This window comes from Mus musculus, chromosome 17, assembly GCF_000001635.26.
Source record: "Mus musculus strain C57BL/6J chromosome 17, GRCm38.p6 C57BL/6J".
Classification (NCBI taxonomy): Eukaryota; Metazoa; Chordata; class Mammalia; order Rodentia; family Muridae; genus Mus; species Mus musculus.
In genome coordinates this window covers 55,985,961-56,008,686 of record NC_000083.6, presented here as the reverse complement: position 1 = coordinate 56,008,686, position 22,726 = coordinate 55,985,961, and the positions used below count along the sequence as shown (strand labels likewise).

The 22,726-nt window shown below is 51.5% G+C and overlaps 2 protein-coding genes across 6 annotated transcripts; one reads left to right on the top strand and one right to left on the bottom strand.

Annotated features, from left to right (window-relative positions):
* The first annotated feature begins 284 nt into the window (after positions 1–284).
* Stap2 (signal transducing adaptor family member 2) lies at positions 285–11,613 on the top strand. Of its 4 annotated transcripts, none has more exons than XM_030249432.1 (14): positions 285–407; positions 2,993–3,257; positions 5,486–5,557; positions 5,712–5,834; positions 6,619–6,675; positions 7,686–7,786; positions 8,073–8,207; positions 8,531–8,600; positions 8,672–8,774; positions 8,879–8,944; positions 10,736–10,909; positions 10,990–11,082; positions 11,153–11,227; positions 11,326–11,610. In XM_030249432.1, the coding sequence occupies exons 2-14, from the start codon at positions 3,156–3,158 to the stop codon at positions 11,388–11,390; spliced, it is 1,236 nt and encodes a 411-aa protein (XP_030105292.1). In that variant the 5' UTR covers positions 285–407; positions 2,993–3,155; the 3' UTR covers positions 11,391–11,610. The 4 variants fall into 4 exon arrangements, 3 of the variants coding, with proteins under 3 accessions (XP_030105292.1, NP_666046.1, XP_006523509.1); NM_145934.3 differs by lacking the exon at positions 285–407 and adding an exon at positions 551–1,270; XM_006523446.3 differs by lacking the exons at positions 285–407; positions 10,990–11,082 and having other exon boundaries at positions 3,047–3,257; positions 11,326–11,613.
* A 190-nt stretch (positions 11,614–11,803) lies between these two features.
* Fsd1 (fibronectin type 3 and SPRY domain-containing protein) lies at positions 11,804–22,225 on the bottom strand. Of its 2 annotated transcripts, none has more exons than XR_385326.1 (13): positions 22,034–22,225; positions 20,849–20,944; positions 20,432–20,563; positions 19,912–20,013; positions 18,453–18,475; positions 18,147–18,268; positions 17,311–17,520; positions 14,746–14,844; positions 13,171–13,292; positions 12,750–12,829; positions 12,364–12,615; positions 12,178–12,266; positions 11,804–12,045 (listed from the first exon to the last, which is right to left on the bottom strand). XR_385326.1 is itself a non-coding variant. In NM_183178.2 (13 exons), the coding sequence occupies exons 1-13, from the start codon at positions 22,046–22,048 to the stop codon at positions 11,935–11,937; spliced, it is 1,491 nt and encodes a 496-aa protein (NP_899001.1). In that variant the 5' UTR covers positions 22,049–22,176; the 3' UTR covers positions 11,806–11,934. The 2 variants fall into 2 exon arrangements, 1 of the variants encoding a protein (NP_899001.1); NM_183178.2 differs by having other exon boundaries at positions 11,806–12,045; positions 13,171–13,330; positions 22,034–22,176.
* Between the last annotated feature and the right edge of the window lie 501 nt (positions 22,226–22,726).

Below are 22,726 nucleotides of genomic sequence, written 5' to 3'. Positions count from 1 at the left end.
GCGCTAGCTAAAGGCAGAGCCCTTGATGGTTGGGAGCAGGGAAGAAACAGGTTTGTAAGAAATGTAGAGCCGCTTTAGGAAAGCAGCTGCGCGTTATAGCTGGATCGAAAGGTCTGAGCCTGGCCAGCTTTAGCCTTTCTAGGGTTAACTCAGCCCAATGGCAGTTCTCATCAGCCAATCACCAGGTGCCTCCAGCATCCAATCAGCGACAAGGGATGGTTCCCACTCAGCCAATCGGCGTTCACGTGTAATCAGCGAGCGGGAAGGGGCGGTGTTACTAGGCGCCCAAGGCCCTGGGCCTTTGTTCTCATCCTGATTTGTCCTTCATCACAGATTACCCCAACCCAGGGAGGTCTGAAAATCCGGGTGGCCTCAAACTGGGGAAAGAGGCAGGATGCTCTGGAAAGGTCTGAGTAATGAGAATCATTCTTTTTTTTTTTTAAGATTTGTTTATTTATTTATTATATGTAAGTACACTGTAGCTGTCCTCAGACACTCCAGAAGAGGGAGTCAGATCTCGTTATGGATGGTTGTGAGCCACCATGTGGTTGCTGGGATTTGAACTCCTGACCTTCGGAAGAACAGTCGGGTGCTCTTACCCACTGAGCCATCTCACCAGTCCGAGAACCACTCTTCCCTTAGCCCAGGCCACCAGACTTTGGGCTCCATAGTTTACCGCTTCCAAGTCCCGGCACAATATGCAGGTCTAACCATCTTGTAAACAGGCAAAGCCTTGAGAGAGGCTCCAAGTTCTGCTCACTGGACGTTTTCATCCTGTTTATCTTCCACCTCGATCCAAAAGGGACTTTTCTATGATGTAACTACTGCCACATCCTATCCTTGCGCTACAACAGTCCTTGGCTCCCGGCTAATTTTTCTTTTCCTTCCTTCCACTTGCAGTGATCCTCCTGCTCAGCCCCCTCCTGCTTACGTCATAGGCTTGCATCCCCACACCTAGCTCCCCTGTGGCCTTTGACACTTTGAAGCAACTACTGTGGCTTGACAATGTACAGAAACCTAAAGATAACATTGGTTGAAGATAAAGGAAGGTTGTGCCACTCACAGCCACTATCTGGGTCCCCATCTCCACCCTTTTACCTGTGTAAAGTCCAGGTGCCCTAGCTGGGAACTGAAGAAAATGAGTTCACAATCTGTTCTGCCTTTGCCTTTTGAAAATAGCATCTCGCAGGGCAGTGGTGGCCTGTGATCCTAGCACTTGGGAGGCAGAAGCCGGTGGATTTCTAAATTCAACGCCAGCCTGGTCTACAGAGTGAGTTCCAGGACAGCCAGGGCAATTCAGAGAAATCCTGTCTTGAACCTCCGCCACCCCCCACCCCCCCATCCCCAAAATAGCATCTCAGGCAGACCGCACTAGACTCAAGTTACTATGTAACTACGGCTGCTCCGGTCTCTTCCTCCCAAGTTCTGGGAAAACCCAAATGTACTACCACGCCTGGCCAAATTTACAATTACACACTGATCAATTGTACTGGAATTGACCTTAGAGCCTTGTCCTAGCCAGGAGCCAGGTACACTACCACCACAAGCCAGGCGCCCAGGCCCTCTCAAGACCGTTCTTAGTGGGGGGCCTGGGGGCGTGGTCAGGGCAGAACCTCAGCGCAGAATCACACTGGGAAGGGCTGTGTGTAACCGATAGAGCACTTACTCAGGTTGTGCAAAGGGCTTGAGTTGCTTCTACAGCGACAAGGGGAAAAAAAAAAAAAAAGTAGAAAGCTAAAGAAATAAACTGACTTGGTTTGCGGTTTGTTATAAAATTTCAAAGTACCAAAAGCAGTGAACGTCAGGCCTGCTGTCCCGCACCTGTCTGTCATTTCAGCACTTGAGAGGCTGAGGCAGTTAAAAATCAGCTTGGGGGGCTGGTGAGATGGCTCAGCGGTTAAGAGCACTGACTGTTCTTCCAGAGGTCCCGAGTTCAAATCCCAGCAACCACATGGTGGCTCACAACCATCTGTAATGAGATCTGAAGACAACTACAGTGTACTTACATATAATAGATAGATAAAATCTTTTTTAAAAAATCACTTGGGCTATGTATCGAGAGTCAAAAAACAAAAATCAAAACCACCACCACAGGGCTGGAGAGATGGCTCAATGGTTAAGAGCACTGGTTGCTCTTCCAAAGATCCCAAGTTCAATTCCCAGCAACCACATGGTGGCTCACAAGCATCTGTAATGGGATCCGACGCCCTCTTCTGGTGTGTCTGAGACAGTGAGTGTACACACACACACACACACACACACATAAATAAATAAATATTTTTTAAAAAACCCACTACCAAAACAAAAACCTAGACATGGTGGTGCACACCAGACATAGCAACACTCAGGAGACAGGAGGTTCAGATGTTCATTCTAAGCTACTTAACTGGAGGCCAGCAGGGCTACAGGAGACCATGTCTCAATGAAGCAAAAGAAAGAAAACTAAAATTAAATAACGGAAGTACTTAGATGTGAGTGTGATAAGGGCACTCTGGATACACAGGCTGGGAATGATATCAGTGTAGGGGTTGGTGATGTGTCCTAGTGGGAAAGGGCTCTTGGCACCAAACCTGATAACCTGAATTTAATCCCTGGGACCTACAAACTGTCCTCTGACCTCCACACCCATACACTCAGTAAATGTAACCAAAAAAATAAATTAATTGATCTATATATTGAGTGTGTTCAAACAGAAGAGTGCTGAGAAAGCCCCTCCCTCCCTCCCTCCCTCCCTCCCTCCCTGACTGACTGTAGGCTACTATTGTCATAGGTGTCAGCAAAGTGGGTTCCCGTGTCGTTCCCGTGTTTTTCCGCTCCCGAAAAAAAAAAAAAAAAAAAGAAAAAAGTGTATCAATGATACAGAGAAACTTACTGCTGCGGTCATTCCACCTGCCAAGCATTCCAGATCTTGCAATTATGCTTCTACTGTGATTTCCCTGGGTTGGTTTTTTGGCCGTGCTCCCTAACAGGTCTCTGTCTTTGCTTGGGACAGGAGCCCAGAACTACCGGGATTTCCGCAGGATCCAGCCCCCGCCCAGAACTGCTAGAGAGGGAGGTGACAGCTGACTGAGTTGAGGAAACTCCCCAGGAACCTGTTTATCCACTTCCTGGCCAGACTGAGGCTCCTACTGAAAGGACAGGGACCCAGGCTGGCCATGGCCACAGCCCTGAGTCCACCCCGGGGTCCCAAGCTCAAAGGTGCTCCACCTTCACACTACTACGAGAGCTTCCTAGAGAAAAAGGGACCCTGTGACCAGGTATGAAGAGCGAGCGGGGAGCTAGCAGTGTCGCTGTCCTGGGAAACTGCAAGAGCCTCTCTGAACCGAGGTCACCTCACAGACCATGGGCCTGGCAGGGGGTGGGTGTGTGTGACAGTGGGACAGCACCTAGTGGAGCGAGCATACGCCACTGGCTGTGGAAGGTTTGGCCATCTGTCTGTCCTCTAATTTCACCTTTGTCTGTCTATCTGTCTGCCTTCCTGTCTGTCCACCTTCCTGCCTGGCTGCCTGACTGCCTGACTATAGGTCTCTTGATCTATCTACCTAGCTGTTTCAATCTCTCTAACTTGGTCTCTCTTTCCACTCTTTGAATATAAATAAACACGACTAGAGACATCCTCCAGGAAATAAGGTGTCCTCCAATTCCTGAGCCTCCTCCTCCTCCTGGCCCAGAATTAACCCCAAAGGTTACTTCCTCCTTCCCAAGGAGGAGGGTCAGGGCAGGTGGGCCAAGGGCAGGGCAGGTGGCATGTGGAAGTATGACACCTGACTGCAGCCACATAGGAGAGGGTTGTTTTGAGACAGGTTTTTGGACTATAACCCAGAAGGGCTTTAAAGTTGAAGCAATCCTCCTGCTTCAGTTTTTCAAGTGTTGGGATGACAGGTGTGCTCTGCCACCATGCTCAGCCCATATGCATTTTCTGCTGAATGCACCCCTCCATTTCTAACTATGTCCCTCAGGTCCCTCACATCCCACATGTGTCCAGATGTAGCCTAACCATCAAGTCCTTTACATGATTCATTCAAAGGATGGACAGATGGATGTGCATAGATGGATAGATGGGTGGGTGGCAGACACGTGGGTGGGTGGGTAGCTGGGTGAATTGGTGAGTGTATGTATGTGTGAATGGATGTAGGTGTAATGGGTGAGAGGATGGATGCATGAATGGATGGACGGATGAGTGGGTGGATGTGTGGATGGATGGATGGATGGGTAGGGGAATGGATGAATATAATTGGATGGGTGTTATGGATTTAGTTTATTGCTTGTATTATGTTAATTGGGTTCCCAAATTACACGGGAATTTGCATGTCTGCGAGTGAGATGCTAATGGTCCCTGCCTCCAGCTGGTTCTAATTGGTAAGTAAAGTTGCCTGTAGCCAATAGCTGGGCAGGAAGACAGAGGTGGGACTTTGAGGTTTCTGGGCAAGGAATGCGAGAAAAGAGGAGAATCAATCGCTGTTGTTGGAAGGAGAAGGTCTTGGCCTATGAGACGTGTAAAGCAGAGAGACAGACACTGTTATCATGTAAGAATTGGGGAGCGTGACCCACAAAGCCTGGGTCCAGAATGGAAAATAGGTTTTAGTAAGTAATAATTCAGGAATATTGGAGGGGAGAGTATGTTAGCAATGGGGAGATTTGAAAGTGTCCAGCCATTCATTTGGGCAGGTATCGAGGAACACACACCCACCAGGGAGTTTAGAGCGGATTGACATATTTTAGCTCTAGATAGCTAGATGGATGGATGAGCAGATAGATGGATGGATGGATGAGTGGATGGATGGATGGATAGATGGATGGATGGATGAGTGGATGGATGGATGGATAGATGGGTAGATGGATGAGCAGATGGGGGTGGGTTGATGGGTAGGCAGGAGGATATGTGAGTGGGTAGATGGGTTTGTATATGGAATATACCATTAATCCAGTTAGGTCAGTTTATTTCCCCAACACCCATCTCTCTAGATTGTAGAGTGCTTTCTGACCCTATCTCATTACAAGTCTCTTTGTTTTCTCCTTTATTAAAATGTCCAGGCTCACTTCCATGCTAGACAAATGTCACTAGCTGTACCCCAGAGCATAGTCTCTTAGACAACAGGAGGTGCCCAGGCTGGGCGATGGCAGGGAGGTCCTCAGTGAACACGCACTTTTAGGGGTTGGGGACTCAGTAATTCCCTGCTCACCTTGCATGATGGAGCCCAGGGTTCCATGCCCAGGATGACAGAAATGGGCCATGGCGGTTTATGCCCATCATCCCAGCACTCAAGAGGATCAGGAGTGCGAGGGTATTCTGTGCTACATGGGAAGGTGTCAAGGAAAACCTAAAAGAAAGGAAATACAGCCTCTACTGAAGTAGCTTCGCACAGTGTGGGAAAGAGCATGCTGCATGCTGACACAAGGAACAGCCTGGGCAAAGGTGCTTCAGCAGGAAAGAGTATATTGCGCATCACCACCTCAGCTTCCTCCCTTCTTCTCTGGCCCCCAGGATTACAGGAAGTTCTGGGCAGGCCTCCAGGGTTTAGCCATCTGTTTCTACAATAGCAATCGGGACTTGCAGGTGAGGAAGGGGATGTGGGCTCAGGGTCTGATGGATCCTTACCTAGGTGGGTGGAGGTCTGGGATTATGTCAGCAAAGGGGGTGGTCCCATCATCCTAGAGACCTGAGAGAACCACAAGCCAGGTACTCACACACTCCTGTTCCTCTGCGCCAGCCCCTGGAAAAGCTGGACCTGAGGCTGTTTTCAAAGCTCAGAGATGAGGCTCTGCTGGGAAGCTCACGGGACACTGCCTATCACTTCAGCCTGGTTCTCCGGGACCAGGAGGTGAAATTCAAGGTAAGTGAGAAGGGGGTAATCCTCTCTCGATTCCAACATTCACAACAAAAACATGGAGTCACACAAAGTACCCCTCTGGGATCCTCTTACTCTGCAAGTCACTGGGCCTTTCTGTGACTCTAGATGACTTTGAAGGGGCCGGTCTGCATAAAGACACAGATGGGGGCTGGGGAGATGGTCCTGAGTTCAAATCCCAGCAACCACATGGTGGCTCACAACTATCTGTAATGAGATCTAATGCCCTCTTCTGGTGTGTCTGAAGACAGCTATGGTGTACTTATATATAATAATAAATAAATCTTTAAAAAAAATGAGGGCCTTACTCCACTTTTACAAGGAACATATCCAACCTTCTTCTCCTCCTCCACCTCCTCCACCTTCTTCCTCCTCCTCCTCCTCTTCCTCCTCCTCCACTTTCTTCCTCCTTCTCCTCCTCTTCCTCCTTCTCCTCCACCTCCTCTTCCTCCTTCTCCTCCACCTCCTCTTCCTCCTCTTCTTCCTCCTCCTCTTCCTCTTCCTCCTCTTCCTCTTCCTCCTCTTCTTCTTCTTCTTCTTCCTCCTCCTCCTCCTCCTCCTCCTCCTCCTCCTCCTCCTTCTTTTTCTTCTAGACAGAGTTTCTCTGTGTAGCCCTGGCTTTCCTGGAACTCACTCTGTAGACCAGGCTGGCCTCGAACTCAGAAATCCGCCTGCCTCTGCCTCCCAAGTGTTGGGTTTAAAGGCGTGCTCCACCACTGCCCTTCTACATCCATTTTTCTTAACATAAACTCTTTCCCTCTCTCTCTAGGTGGAGAGCCTGGAGTCTTGTGAGATGTGGAAAGGATTTATCTTGACTGTGGTAGAGGTAACGTCAGCTTTTACTTCTCTATTACTTATTTTTGTCACCACAAGATAATTGGCACAAGCATCTTAAGGAAGTGGGGGGTTATTCTTGATTTGAAGGCAGGAGGATGGCTCTACAAGGAGCAGAGTGAGTGTGATGAGTTGTCACTCAGGTCACCTGGCTGTTCAGTTTGGGGTCCCTACCCACGGGATGGTTCTCAAAGTGTGGCTCCCCACTTCAATCAATGAAAACTAGAAGACCTCTCATTGGTGTGCCCAGAGGTCTGTTTCCATGGTGACCTTCAATTTCATTGAGTGAAACCGTTAGAAACAATTGAGATAAATCATTAGAATCTCTGTCCCATGTCCCCATCAATTCAGAGTGCACAAGTTGCTCTCAGTCTGGAAGCTCACAGCCTGAAGCCAGACAAGGAAACTAAAACTTTTCATTTAATTTTTAAAGTTTTTATTTTTAGATTGTGTGTGTGTGTGTGTGTGTGTGTGTGTGTGTGTACATGAGTGCAGTGCTCTCAGGGGCCAGAAGAGGGTGTTGGATCCCCTGGAGCAGTAGTTATTACAGGAGTTTGAGAGCTGCTGAGTAGGTGTTAGAAACAGAACTCCAGTCCTCTGTGTGGCTATGCCTGAGCTCCAGTTCCTTGTTCTGTTTTTGAGATAGGGTCTTCTGTAGCCTAAGTTGGCCTGAACTTTTTATATAGCTGAGAGTGACTTCCCTCCTTTGCCCCCACCTCCTGAGTGCTGGGGTAACAGGTGTGCATCACCACACACAGTTTACAACTTCAAATTTTTGTCTTTGGCTCCTCGTTGAACCTGAGAGTTGCCTAACACTAGGAGCAAGGTTCTAGCACCTTTTGAATCTGCTTCAGGGTCTTTCTCTGAGTGCCTACGTATCTGTGTGCTGTGAGGGGTCCGGTAGTGTCGGGCACAGAGGGACTTCTCTCTGGCTACACATGCCGGCCTCAGTTTACCTTTTGGGTCCCCACCCATGCATTCTCTACCTGGATTATCCTTCAGCTCCGTGTCCCATCTAACCTGACCCTGCTGCCCGGACACCTGTACATGATGGCCGAGGTCCTGACCAAAGAGGAGGTACGGAGGGCAGCCGAGGTGCCCTGGTGAGTGCTGGCCGCCCGTGGGGTGGGCAAGGAACCCACTCTAGAGCGGGCTCTTTCTGAGGGCCTGGGTCCCTGGGGGAGAGGGCTGTATTCAAAAGAAGGACGGGGCTTTTGTCTTGGGCAGTGCCTCAGTTTAGAAAGGGAGACCTGGGTCCAGAGTTTCTGAGTAGGCGGGACCTATGCCGAGGAGCGGGGGTCTCTCGGCGGTGGCCGGTGTGTGGCCTCTGAGGCCTAGTACAGTGTGGGCCTGCGTGGCTCTCTCCATCTCCCGTGCGTGGTCGCCCAGGTGCTTTCTTCAGGTGAGCAGGCTCGAGGCGCAGCTGCTCCTGGAGCGCTACCCAGAGTGCGGGAACCTGCTTCTGCGGCCTGGCGGGGATGGCAAGGACAGTGTGTCTGTCACCACCCGGCAGATTCTCAATGGGTGCGTATGCTGGACCTAGTATGGGGGCTCTAGCTGGGGGCTTAGTAACCAGAGGCTGCCGGGAAAATGGTTAGTCCAGGCCCGGGCCATGACTTGGGATGAGGTTAGGACTAGGGGTGCACCTCCAGGGGCGGGGTCATGCCTAGGGGTAGGGTTTCTGCAAGGTGGCTCTCATATGGGGTGAGGTCTCGTGGGCGTGGCCATAACTGGGCGGGCCTAGAGGCGGGACCATGGCTACCGGCGGGGTCTTGAGGTTAGCCTCATAGGGGGCTGGTTTCCTGGGGTGTGGCATCCCAGCTACCCAGTTGCCCACTTCTGTTCAGGTCTCCCGTGGTCAAACACTACAAAGTGAAGCGGGCAGGTTCTAAGTATGTGATCGACGTGGAAGACCCGGTGAGTTTTGGGACGTCCTTGGCTCTGTCTTCCTTCCGCCCCTCCTTGACCGACCATCTTCTCTCGCCCAGTTTTCCTGCCCCTCGCTGGAAGCTGTAGTCAACTATTTTGTGACGCACACCAAGAGGGCGCTGGTCCCCTTCTTGTTGGATGAGGACTATGAGAAGGTTCTAGGTGTGTGCGATGTGGGGCTGCCAGGCTTGGACAGGGATACTCTCTCGGGGGGCTAGCTCCGGGCCTCCACGCTGCCTCCAGGCTGCCCGCCCTCTCTGTTTCAGGCTTCGTGGACTCGGATCGGGAGAATGGCGAGAGTGCATGGGCTGTGCCCTCCTTCCGAGCCTCAGGTGACTCTCCTTGACCATTGCAGGACCAGGGATCCACACCCCAAAGGCTCTATTTATTTGCTTGTTTTGTTTTGTGTTTGTTTGTTTTGGTTTTGGTTTGTTTTGAGACAGGGTTTCTCTGTGTAGCCCTGGTTGCCCTGGAACTCACTCTATAGACCAGGTTGACCTTGAACTCACAGATCCATCTGCCTCTGCCTCCTAAGTGTAAGGATCAAAGTGTGCCACGCCACCTGTTTTTTTGTTTTGTTTTGTTTTTGTTTTTGCCAGGCTCTCATGTGCTCTCACGTAGCCGTGGATTCAGATGACAGGCATCAGCTCCTACACGGAGATCCTAGCGATTTGATTTTTAAATTTTATTATCATTATTATTATCATCATCATTCGTTTTTTGAGACTCTGGAAATCACAGAGGTTCACCTGCCTCTGCTTCCTGAGTGCTGGAACTAATGGTCTGGCTCCAAAGGATTTTATTAATAGAGATGGCGAAAGAAGAGAGACCTGGGGTGGGAGCTAGGCAGGAAGGGGATTCGAAGTCTCATTTACCAACTGAGAGGAAGAGGCAGCATGCCTTGCTGGGGCCTGAGGGGCACGGCACGGTCCTCCCGAGCCCAGCTCTGGCCACATGTATTTGGATGCTGTGCATCTGAGGTGTGTGTCCATGTCAAAGGTTCTATACACCTCTGGATATTCATGTCTTTTTAAAAATATAATTTATTTATTTTTGTTTTATGTGCATTGGTGTTTTGTCTGCCTGCGTGTCTGTGTGAAGCTGTCAGATCTTAGAGCTACAGACAGTTGTGAGCTGCCATGTGGGTGCTGGGATTTGAACCCTTGGTCTTCTGGAAGAGCAATTAGTGCCCTCAACTGCTGAGCCGACTCTCCAGCCCATTCATTATACAGGTCTTAGAGTTTCATTGCTGTGAAGAGACACCATGACTATGGCAACTCTTATCAAGAAAAAGCAGGGGCTGGAGAGATGGCTCAGTGGTTAAGAGCACTGACTGCTCTTCCAGAGATCCTAAGTTCAATTCCCAGCAACCACATGGTGGCTCACAACTATCTGTAATGGGATCTGATGCCCTCTTCTGGTGTGACTGAAGACAGTTACAGTGTACTCATATATACATAAAATGAGTAAATAAATCTTTTTTTTTTTTTTTTTTTTTTTGGTTTTTCAAGACAGGGTTTCTCTGTATAGCCCTGGCTTTCCTGGAACTCACTTTGTAGACCAGGCTGGTCTCGAACTTAGAAATCTGCCTGCCTCTGCCTCCCAAGTGCTGGGATTAAAGGCGTTCGCCATCATCGCCCTGCAAATAAATAAATCTTAAAAATAAAACAAAAAGTAATTATGGGTGGCTTACAGTTTCAGAGATTTAGTTCATTTTCATTGTGGTCATCATGGCAGGAAGCATGGCGGCGTGCAGGCAGACATGGTGCTGGAGGAGAGCTCCACATCTTGATCCACAGGCAGCAGGAGACTGTGTGCCACACTAGGCATAGCATAGGAGACCTCAAAGCTTGTTCCCCCTCAGTGACACACTTCCCCCAACAAGGCCTAATAATACTACTCCCTATGGGCCAAGCATTCAAACATGAGTCTGGGGGTGGGGGCAGGCCACCATCATACACATATACGTATACACTTGTACCTGTCTAAAGCTGAGATTCCATATGCATCCCAGAGTGCAGACACATTGTGATTGGCAGGTGGGCACACTTGTGTATCTCAGTAGGTGCTCCCTAAGGGGTTTGTATCACATAGGCTCTGACAGTGACTCTGGTTCTCATCAGGCCCTGCCCTCCCTGCTAATGTCCTGAAGCCACTCCCACCTGTACCTGTGTCTGTGTCCAGCCAGGAAGACAAGTTGCCTCAACTACCTCCCCTGCCTCAGTTACCAGACACGGATGAGAACTACGTGACTCCCATTGAAGACTCCCCAGCAGCCGAATACATGAATCAGGATGGTAAGCCCAGGTTGGGGCGCCAACACCGGAGTTGGGAGAAACAGGTAGCACCCTGTGACATCTCTCTCTTGTCCATGCAGTGTCTCTCTCCAGTCAGGCAGTCCCTCTGAAGCCCAAGAAGCCGGCAAGGCTCCCAGCAAAACCCCCAAAGCCATCAGTTGTGCCTAAGCCAGGTAGGGCTCTAGTCTCCCCATTTCCTCCTCAGTGACATTGGCCTTGGACCTCATCTGCCTCTTTCTGCAGATCTCAAAGCCATTACCAGCGTTTGGACCAGGAAGCTAGGTGGAAGCTCGTCCCAGGCTTCCTCCCTTGTGACAAGTAAGGAGACTTTGGGGGCTTAGATGCATGGTGGGCAGGCCCAGGATTTGGGGCACAGCCCAAGGTACCCTAGCTAACCCTGGACTCCTACCCACCAGGACTTGGGGATATCACCGCTGAGCTGGAAGAGAAACTACAGAAGAGGAGGGCACTGGAACACTGATCCAGGCTCCCAGGGATCAGTGGGCTATCTCTGGGTACAATAGTCTTCTTCCAGCTCTATCCTCACTCAGGGGATAGGACACAGCCAAAATAACCTCCCTCAAGTAAAGCAGGGAGAGCCCTGAGAATTTTGGTGCTACCCTGAGCTGTATAGTGAGTTCCACGGTAGCCTGTGCTACAAAGTAAGATCTTGTTTAATAAAGCTAAAACCAAACCTAAAATGCCATGTGGCTGTAGGATTGTGCCCATAGGGAGTCTAGCTTGGCATCTGAGACTGGGGGTGAGGGGCTTGTCAGGTGTTGCCCCCAAGCTGGCCGTTTTGGCACTTGCCCACAAGGAAAGCCTATTTCTCAGTCAAGAAATGTAAGGTCTGGGTGAGCTATGTGCCCTGTTCTCAAGAACCAGTGCAGGAGGGAGACCAGTGTTTTATCTTTATTATAGAGTGAGGTGGGGAGGGAACCCTGACCCTCCCTTCCAGAGTTAAGGCTCCAAGCAGCAGAAAGAAGAAGCTGGGCTGAAGCACCCCAGCTGGTAGATGGCCTGGCCTAGGTGAGGCTGGTATTGGAACTGCTAGTGGCACTGCCCCGCTTCTGCAGGCAGCGCACGGCACTGGGCACCTGCAGGCCTGTTGTCACCTGGAAGCTTCCACACCATACCTGGGGAGTAGAGGGCAGGGAAACTCAGCCAGGAGTCACAAGCACCCAAAGACAGGCCCAGCACACCCCTCTCCACCAGAGCCCGCCCTTCTCCACCGGAGGGCCCCCCTCCTCCTGCTGCAGCAGGCTCACGGTGAAGGCTGGAAGCAGAGGCTGCGTGAACTTGGCCTTGAAGGTGTGCAGGAGCTGTTTGGTGCGGGCATTGTAGAAAGATAGGAGGCCTGGGGTGAGGGGAGCAGGGGGACAGGTGTCAGGAGGTAGGCGAGGGATAGGGAAGGGGCCGGCGTATCAGGACCTGGGAGGGAAAAATGATGATACCTTGGTGGAAGTCGCAGTGCACACCCAGGCAGTCAGGCACAGGGCTGTCCAGCACTTTGACCTTGTTGGCGTGCTTGGCGGTGAAGCTGGCCTGCAGCCAGTTGTTGGCATGCAGGCACCATGATGCAGCCGTCTTGCCCAGCTGCTCGAATCGGCCCAGGCTGCGGTAGGCCACACCCAAGCCAAAGGCCTTGCTGTCTGGTTCGAAGCGCACCTCCCAGTAGTGCTCGCCACCATCAATCAGTGTGTCCCCTGCAGCCCGGAGACAGGGAGGGGGCAGGATGCAGTGTGTGCACCCCCCTACTCCCCCAGGCACGCCGGTTCCTGCTCCAGCCCTGCTACCCCCAGAATCTGTTTTCCTAGCTCCCTACATTTTCCATCCTTACCCAGCACCGTGTAAGACTCAGCTGTGAACCGGTCCCGGCCCCCACGACCTGAGGACATCCTCTTGGGAGATGGAGTCCCTCTGTGAACAGCAGGAATGCACAGCTCAGGTTATACTTTTCCCTGGGTTCAACCTCCCTACTCCACACCAGCTACTATGGGCATGCCTGACATTTTCCTCAGCTGGAAAACACCTAACCCACTGAGCTAACGCGCCAGATGTGGCAGAAACAAACAAACCAAAGCAAAACCTCCTGGTCAACCATCAAACATCTAAACCCTGCTCAAAATCTCCTTGCTCTCACTCACTCGTTCTACAAGGAAGTTGTTACACCCCAGGTCCCTCCCTCCACCCCAGTTCTGATCAAAGTGGCCATGGTGAGTATGCCCACTGCAGACTTAGGGAACAGGGAGATGGGCTACCTGGCTGGAGAGTTTACAGGGGATGCGGTCCGTCCCTTGCCCTCTTTCTCTCGAGCCTTGATATCTTGGACCTTCCCGCCCATGGCGTCCCACTCGGCAGAGAGATCTTCCACTCGCAGGTTCTGGTGAGATGTGGACCCGTCCAGGCGGAACATGAATGCTGGGGCCAGGGAGACGAAGGGGGGGGTCACAGAGATGGGAAACCCAGATAGACACAGAGAGACGAGATGGACAGCCAGTGATCCGGGATGGCCAGAACAGAGGAACAGGCAGGGGGGAGATGGGGAGACACAGGACAGGAAGGCTGTGGGAACTGACTGTGAGCCAGAGGGACAAGGTCAAGGGGCTGTGGCCCAAACAACTCTAGAGTCTAGAGGCATTTTTAAGCCTTCTCTGCCCTCTCCTTCCACTGACCCCAAAGAAAGAGCAGCAGGAGGGAGTTAGGCTAGAAAGCAGAGGAACTTCCGAAGAGGATATATAAAAGAATCACTGTGGTAGAATGTTTTTACAACTTGTATTCTGTCCCCAACTCTATAGAGGAAACAAGGAGAGAGGGAGACAGAGAGACAGGGAGACAACTCCATCTACACATGCAATCCCAGTTCCCATGGGGCTGAGGCTGGAGGATTGTGACTTCTAGCCTGGGCCACCTAGTGAGACGTCTCGAAAAATTAAATAAATAATTTTTTTTTTAAAGAAAGGGGTGGGGATAGAGGTTGTCCACTAGTTTTCCAGTGGACCTGGGTTCGATTCCCAGCACCTGCATGGTGGCTCACAACTGTGTGACTGTAACTCCAGCTTCTGAACCGGCCCCCATGGGCACTCATATCCCCTACTTCTCTGACACATATGCAGGAAAAAAAACATAAGGTAATGATTTAAAAAAAATCTTAACTGCAGAGAGGCTAAGCGCTAAGGTGTCCTGATTGCTATAACCCCCCTGGATTTGTTTGTTTGTTTGGTTTTCGAGGCAGGGTTTCTCTGTGTATCCCTGCTTGTCCTAGAACTCACTCTGTAGACCAGGCTGGCCTCCAACTCAGAGATCCACCTGCCTCTGCCTCTGCCTCTTAAGTGCTGGGATTAAAGGCGTGTGCCACCACACTCAACCCCTGGATGCTAATTCCTAGAGTTCAAGTTAAAGACGAGGTATGCATGGTGATTGACATCTGTATCCTCAGCACTGGACATCTGTAACTCTCTCAGAGATAGGGGGAATCCTTAGAGCTCAGGCTAGCCAGATGCACAGTGCCTGTGCATATCCTGATGATGCTGTCCACATGCATGAACCCCCTACATGTGCGCACGTGTGCGCACACACACACACACACACACACACACACACACACACATCCTCGTAAAATAAAATCCATGGATCACCTCATAAAAAGAAGTAAAAAAAAAAACCCACAAAAGTGCAAGATATCCAAGTGAAGAAAGCCACTGTCGCCTGAGGGTGAGTTCCCTAGCAGCTAGAGTGACCAGGTCACCCCGTTACAATCCTTAAGAAGAGTGGGTTCGCAGGACACCAAGACAGGTGCGAAATATGGAGTCCAGGGAGGAGTGGGAGGGAGTCACCTGGTGTCTCTAAGGTCACCGGCTCGGAGAATTCACCAGCCACCGCCTTGTTACAGGCTTTCACACGAATGTTCATGTATTTCATGTCAAATTTGAGACCTAGAAAGAAAGAAGTGAGAGCGCTGGGATCCCACCCACCCCAGTCTATCTGTCTGTCTGTCTATGTTTCACTTAAGATATTTGTTTTTATATACATGGGTGATTTGCCCACATGTATGCTTGTGTACCACCTGTCCCTGTGCAAGCCAGAAGAAGGCATCATATCCAATGAAGCTGGAGTTATGGGCAGTCTGAGCCACCATGTTGGTGCTGGGACCTGAACCCAGGTCCTCTGTAAGAGCAGCAGGTGCTCTAACCACTGGACCCTCCGTCTCTCTCAGGCCCTTTGATTATCACTGCAGGGGGTGGGCCTGCTTCTCCTATCCTTGACCCAGGCTCCCTGCTCATATCTCTGCATACCGTCCGCTCACACTCAGGACACCAAGTCTCGCCTTCTGTGTCTGTCAGCCTCCTATCATTCTGGGCTGCCATGGCAAACCTTAGTCAACATCCGATGCTCTAGCACCTTCCATAGCTCATATCGCCAGAGAGCTCAGGTCCAGAAGACAGGCGCCATCTTACTCCTTTTTGTTTTTGAGACAGCACTGTGCTGGCCTCCAACTCACAGAGATCACATGCCTCCATCACCTGTGTTGCTGGGATTAAAGGCATGCACACTATTCTCCATTTCTGCTTTCTTCTTATATGGCAGGTCTCATGTACTCCAGCCAGACCCCAAACTCTCTTTCTAGCCAAGGGTGACCTTGAACTCCTGATCCTCCTGCCTCCACCTTTCCTGGCATGATGGGTGTGTACTATGCTGGGGATGCAGCTCAGGTCTCCTTCCTGGTAGGTGAGCACTCTGGCACCTGAGCCATGCCTCTCCCCACTTCATTTCTTTAGTTTGGCATTGAACTGTAGCTATTCCACAAGCTGCCACCAGTGGGAAGACAGGGACCCTCGCTGTGCTGTGTCTGTGATTATCTCAGATAAAAAGTCACAACATAACTACTGAAAGGTAGAGGGGCCCGAAGTAGGGATTCTGAGGTCCTATGGAAAAAAAGAGGGTCAGTTTGTTTTGATTTCTGTACAGAGGGGACAGCAGTAGCTTCTGGGGCTCTGGCACCGGCTGGCATGGCCAGGTTCCCCTGCAATTAGCATGCTCATTACTAACCATGAATGCTAATTACAGATAACTAGCAGGCTGGTGATTATAGCTGAGATTTGAGAGTTAAGGAGGAAAATCAGGGGTTTTGTAAACTAATTAGGACCTCAATGGTTCCTGCCTCCTAAACTCCTCCTGTCTGCTGTGCAATGCCTAGACTAGCTGATATCCTCAATTTCTCAGAAACTCCCTACTGCTCACTAGTGCGTGAAGGGGGCTGAAGAGATGGGAAAGCTGTGGGGATGTAAGGGATGCCCGGTGTGGCACATCCAGACTGTAAACCCAAGGTGGAAGCAGACAGACTAACCACAAACACCAGACCATTGAGACCCTGCCTCAAAAAATAACACAGAGAGCCACTGAGGGCGATGGCCAATATTGACCTCTGACCTCCACACTGGTACACACAAGACCAGCAGTTGGATGCAGAGCTGGAAAGATGAGGGTTAAGTCCCTCCCATGCCTCAGTTTCCTCTGCTTTCAAATGGCTTGGAGAAACCAGTTCTTTACACAAGGACAAATTCATCCATCCTGCCATCTGTTCTGCTGATGGTTCTACGGGCTGGCTAACCCTACCGGCCTGCTCTCAGACCCCAGGGGCTCCAGGGAGCCAGCAACACCAAAACACTGTGGGTTGACAGGGCAATGGTGCCAGGAGGGAGATGGGCAATTGGGAGATGTATAGCTAAGCTGAGTGGGGACTTTTCTATAAACCTGTGCTCCCCTACCTGTCAATGAATACTCCCTTTCTTGCTTAGGCATGCTCCCTCTACCTATAGTTGCTCCCTCCCATGTCTGGGAGTGCGCCTTCATCTGTCAAGGAGTGCTCCCTTTCCTTCCTGGGAGTGCTCCTTCACATATCTGAGTGCTGCCCCTCCTGCCTAAGGATGCTTCTGTTGGGGAGTGCTCCTTCTTCTGTCAGGCTGTACTCCCCCATATGCCTGTCTGTCCCTCCATACACCTGAGAGTACCCCCATCCCCTACATGCCTGGCCATGCTTTCTCATCTGCTTGTGAGTGCTCCTCACTAACCTGGAGTACTCTCTTTTTTTTTTTTTTTTTGATTTATTTATTTATTATATGTAAATACGCTGTAGCTGTCTTCAGACCCACCAGAAGAGGGAGTCAGATCTTGTTAAGGATGGTTGTGAGCCACCATGTGGTTGCTGGGATTTGAACTCCGGACCTTTGGAAGAGCAGTCGGGTGCTCTTACCCACTAAGCTATCTCACCAGCCCCTGGAATACTCTCTTATCTGCCCGAGAGTGTCCCCTTACCCATCAGGCAGTGTTCCCCAACAGGCTGATGTGTGTTCACTACATGCCTGGCCATGCTCTCTCACTTGCTGAGGGGTGCTCCTCACCTGTCAAGGTGTGCTCGGTCTGCCGGATGCCCTCGACAACCATCCAGGGGTGGTCCTCCTTGAGGCGGGGTGGGCCCTCGAAATTGGTCTTGCGGTACTCCAGCACATAGTGGTCGATCTTGCTGTCCTCATCTGGCATGTGCCATACCAGCGTCACACAGTTATCTGACACGAGGGACTCTGCCAAGTCGATGGTGGGGGCGCTGGGCACTGCCAAAGCCCAGGGAGAAGGGTCAACATCTGCACTCTAGACTAGAGTCACTCTACTCTAATACCCTGAGCCACTAGGGTAGAGCCCTTGTGGGACTGGGACTGAGGCGGGGACCTCTTGAGTTCACCTAGGCTGGGGCAGAGCTCTCTACACCTCAGGTTACTACCATTTGGTATTCTTCCAGATTTCTCTACCACCTAGGGGTGTGGATTTCTTTTGGACCCCTCCCCACAGTGGTCCTCCTGAAAGAGCCAGCTCCCTAGGAGGTGCAGTCCCCTTGGATCCCCAGAACAGGGCTTTCCCAGAGCCAGGTGGGCATGGCCAAATTGGGAGGCCCCCACCCATCCACAAACAAGGCACCCATAGACCCTACCCCAGCATGGTTGGGCTTGATTAGGATACACTGCCGAGAGAGCCCTGGCTGGTCTGTGAACCTGCCTTGGTTAGGTCCCGCCCACACAGCAACAGGCCCACCTCTGTGTGGATGGGGCTATACTAGATCTAACCCTGTGCAGTTTGGGCTCAGCCTGGGCTCCCTGTTTGTATGGGCGGGGCCTTCTGGCTTCATCCCAGTCTCCTCTATCCCTCCCAGAGTCCCGGGCCCCTGAAGTGGTCCCCATCTCACCAGGTAGGAACTTGAGGGCCTGTAGCATCTGCCTTTCCTGGGCGAAGTCCACCATGAGGTGACTCATATTGTCGCTCACCTTGGCTTTGAGCGATAGTCGGAAGGCAGGGGCCATAGTTATGCTGCAGGGAGGGAGGCAGGAGCAAACCAATGGTGGCTTGGTGGCAGAGTGGTCAGGCTGGGACATCTGGGGCCCTGCCATGTGTATCTGTGCAGTGCTCAGGGACCTGGCCTCCCCTAATGGGTGTCCCACCTTCACACAGAGGCAGGACTCTGGAATGGGGGAACCTGACCTCCACATCTTACCCATCTTTGATTTCCTTGGCGGCCTAGAAAAGGACAGAGCAGAAATCAAAGGTGCATGTCACCCAGATCTGTGCCACTACACAGGCAGGGAGACTGAGGCACAACAGGTGGTATTTGGAAAAGATGTATGCCAGGAGGCAGAAGCTGAACTGACCTCTTGCAGGCTGTGTGTCAGAGAGACAGACTAAGGCAGCCCCTCCCCACCCTACCTCCCACTCTGTCCCCAGTGCACGCAACAGGCACAATTACTTATTTATTTATTTATTTTTTTGTTTCGTTTTCGTTTTTTTTTTTTTTTTCCAGGCAGAATCTCTGTGTAGCCCTGGCTGACCCAGAACTCATTCTGTAGCCCAGGCTAGCCTCAAACTCAAGAGATCCACCTATCTCTGCCTCCTGAGTGCTGGGACTAAAGGAGTGTGCTACCACTGCCTGGCTTTATTTTCAGTTTTTAAAATTACATTTAGTTCTCTGTGTGCATACATTATGGAGGTCAAAGGACAACCTCTGCAAGTTACTCCTCTCTTTTCACCATCTGGGGTCTGGGGATTAAACTCAGGTCACCTGGCTTGCCTGCAAGCATCTTTCTCCTTCGAGTCACCTCACCAGCTCCAAGTCACACATTTAACAAACCAAAATATAGGTGGCCAAGCTTAATAGGAATCTCAGGAAAAAAAAGTAACTAACATTTCACAGTAAAAACCCATTCTGAGGGCTGGAGAGATGGCTCAGTGGTTAAGAGCACTGACTGCTCTGCTAGAGGTCCTGAGTTCAATTTCCAGCAACCACCTGGTGGCTCACAACCATCTGTAATGAGATCTGGTGCCCTCTTCTAGTGTGTGACTGAAGACAGCTGCAGTGTGCTCATACAAATAATTAATAAATAAATCTTAAAAAAAAACATTCTGAGTAGTGTTGACACACCACTGGGTGGCATGAAATGACGCTAGTAATGTATTAATTGAGCCAACATACTTTGCTTTTGTAACGGAGTGTCATGTAGACCAGACTGGCCTGGAACTCACTACATAGTTGAGGCAGGCTCTGAACTCCTGATCATCCTCCTAACTGCTGGGGTGATAGGTGTCTGCTATTGCATGGCCTATACAGTGGTGGTGCATGAGTCTGGTGCATGCTGGGTAGGCACTCTACTTGCTGCATCCAAGTCCGGTCCCTCACGGAACAGTCTCAGAGACATACATAGGCTTCACACTGAGCAGAGGCACTGTCTAAATAAAATGACGTGGGGTCTGGTGAGAGGGCTCAGAGAGTAAAGGTATTTGCTGCTAAGCTTGATAGACCTGAGGTTGATCCACAGACTCACATGAAGGCAAGGCAGGATTGCTGTGGACTGCATACATCCCTCCCCCGAGACAAACAAATACATGTGATAAAAATGAACAAAACCAGACATGGCACATGTGACCCAGGGGCCCTGGGGATCCCACTCACTGACACCCACCTGACTGAAGTCCTCGCTGTCTGAAGCCTGCAGGGTCTGGTTGGCTGTTTCCAGGAGCTCCTCGGAGCTCTCCAGGGCTCGTGTGCAGGCAGCTAGCTGGTTCTGCGGGCAGTACAACGACACAGACAAGTCCCTCAACCACCACAAACCCACCCAGAGCTCTGACACCCTCTGGGACCCGCAGCCCAACAGGGCTTCAGGTAGGAGGAGCTTACTGGAGTCTTAAGTTCTGAGCCTGGGTCACATCCAAGTCCCCCAGGCTGTCCTCATACCACAGATGGGAATGAGGTTTGAGTACAATCTGAGAGACCACAGCTGGGATTCGGAGAGTTCATGAAAGCCATGGAAGGTATTTGAGGGGAAGTGTTACCCTGGTTCTGGGGGGACCAATGGGAAGGACTGGGAAATACAGGGAGGTGGTGGTGATGCAGGTGTTTTGGGGGAAGGGCTGGGCCCTGGCTGGCAAGGGTTAGGAGGGCACCAAAGGCTCTGGAGACAGGGTATGTGTATGTGGTTGCACCTGCAGCTCGTAGGTGCGGCTGGCCCTGTCCTGTTTGATCTTCATCAGCATGGACTCTTTCAGCTCCTCCAGAACCGACGTGAGGGACTGGAACTCGGCTTCCAGATCCTCCTGGACTTTGGCTGAGTTTGCCTGCAATGGAGAGAGGCTACCATGAGGCTAGAGCAGTAATGCATGTTTTAGCCCCAGCCCTGGGGAGGCAGAGGCAGGTGAATCTCTTTGAGTTCCAAGCTAGCCTGCTCTATAGAGCAAGTCTTGAGCCAGCAAGGGCTGCAGAGAGAAACCCCATCTCACAAAAGAAAAGGCAAGGGCTATGCAGACGGGGAAACCAAGGTGTGGAGAGTCCCCAGCAGACAGAGGGGTGCCTCCTGGCCTCTCCCCTGCACCCACATCTGCAGACAGGAGCAGACTGTTCACCTCTACATTCAGCAACATCTGCTTCAGGGAGTAGATGAAGGTCTGCGTCTCCTCATTCTTCATGGCCAGGGTAGTGATGATTTTTCTTAGCGCCTCCTGGGGGACAGAAGGAACATGGGGCAGCAGGTTGGGGGAGCGCTGTCCTCCAGGAATACAGGTCTGATGTGAGGCTGTGAGATTCCCATAGTAGAGAAGAAAACTGGAGCCCACAGAGCCTCTCAGGGACAGACTTTGAGCACTGAGCTTATTTGGTTTTGACTTTGGGTGTGTGTGTGTGTGTGTGTGTGTGTGTGTGTGCACATATGTATGCATGCACATGCATGTGGAGGCCAGGGGTCAATGTTGGCTGTCTTCCTCTCTCAATGTCCACCTATTACTTGAGTATGGTTTCTCAGTGAGCCTGGTCTAGGCCAGCTGCCATCGAGCCCCAGGGATCCTCCTGTGTCCGTGTCCCTAGGGCTGGGGCTGTAGTGTATGCAGCTACACACTAAACTAGCTTCCTACGTGGGCGTTGGGAACTTGAACTCAGGTTCTCACATTTGCATAGCAAACACTTTACCCACTGAGACACCTCCACAGCTCCTTGTTCAGTTTTGGAGACAGAGTCTCACTGTGTAGCCTAGGCTAGTCTTGAACTAACATCTACCTCTTGCCTCTACCTCTAGAGGATAGGACACAGGAGTGTACCACCAGCAACCCAGGCCAGTAGGTGCATCTTTAAAGCTGAAGGTGAGCTGCACCGAGAGAGTAGTCTGGGCAAGGCGAGTCCCAGAGTCCAACTGAGTATATGGAGAAACAAACTTCTCCTGGGAGAGGCGTGATAGGCAGGGGTCCGCCTGGGAAGTGGACGGGTTTCACTTGGGCAGCTGGAAGGTCTTGCTTGTGAAGGACTGGGCAAGGAGAGGAGGATCCTCTGGGAAAGCAGGTGGAGGACACCAGAAGCCGGTTCCCACCCAGGGTGGTGGGGCTGGGCCCTGCGTAGCTTGGGTTGGTGACCTGTGGGGTGGATTAGGATCCCAGGCTAGGATGACGAGATGCTGAGGGAGGGCAGGAGCGGGGAGGAGAGGTAGGGGGTCTGCGTGTTAACAGGAGCCGCTGTGCGGGCGGCCCGTGCGGGGGGAGGGGCGCTGCGGCATCACCTGGTCCCCTCCCTGTTCCCAATCCCTGCATTTCTCCAGGTCCTACCCTCTGGTCTTCCATAGTTGCAGCCCCCTGTTGCCTTGGCCTGGCCGCGGGTCCCCTTCAGCTGGTTCTCCAAACCCTTAAAGTTCCTTGGACGCAGACAGCAGCCAACTAGCCTTCCGTGCCCTCGCCGCCTCCGCCGCCGCGCCCCCTGCTCAGCGCTCCATCACTACATGTACTACGCATGCGCGAGCGACCGGCGCTGCTTGGGAAATGTAGTTGTCTTCCTCCGGAGCTTGGGTTATCCCAGTGTAATACTGGGAGGGATGAGGAAGCCCTCAGGCGGAAGGCAGGATATCTGAGTTTGGCCTCTTATCCTGTCTTGTGAACTCAGGACTATCCCTTACTCACCTCAGATTGATCCGGTTTGCTATTCAAATTGGCACCCAGGGTGCCCACCCTTTCCTACCCTGAGAGCTGTCCTTCGGTGGCCCACATGCTTGCCACTTACTGCTTGTACAACCAACCAGAATAGAGCCATTATGGTCGCACAGTGAGACAAGGTCCTATACATCCCCCAAAGCCTCAGATTGTATCTTCCCCTAGAAACCTTTCTACCAGCCCTTGCTCTTCAGGGCTAGACATATTTATCTAAAGAGTTCATCTGCTATTAGCCCGGCAAAGGCTGAGGCAGAGTTTCTCAACCACATTGGGGTCAAATGACTTCTTCACAGGGATCGCCTAAGACCCTTGGAA

Excerpts from the sequence above, each read along its gene's own strand:
- Fsd1 (NM_183178.2), bottom strand. Across the intron at positions 20,014-20,431 it reads GCCGCACCTACGAGCTGCAG|AACCAGCTAGCTGCCTGCAC; the intron begins GTGCAACCACAT and ends TACTGCCCGCAG. Across the intron at positions 13,331-14,745 it reads GGTGACCTTAGAGACACCAG|CATTCATGTTCCGCCTGGAC; the intron begins GTGACTCCCTCC and ends CCCTGGCCCCAG.
- Stap2 (XM_030249432.1), top strand. The coding sequence starts at position 3,156 with ATGGCCACAGCCCTGAGTCCACCCCGGGGTCCCAAGCTCAAAGGTGCT. Across the intron at positions 3,258-5,485 it reads AAAAGGGACCCTGTGACCAG|GATTACAGGAAGTTCTGGGC; the intron begins GTATGAAGAGCG and ends TCTGGCCCCCAG. Across the intron at positions 8,601-8,671 it reads TGATCGACGTGGAAGACCCG|TTTTCCTGCCCCTCGCTGGA; the intron begins GTGAGTTTTGGG and ends TCTCTCGCCCAG.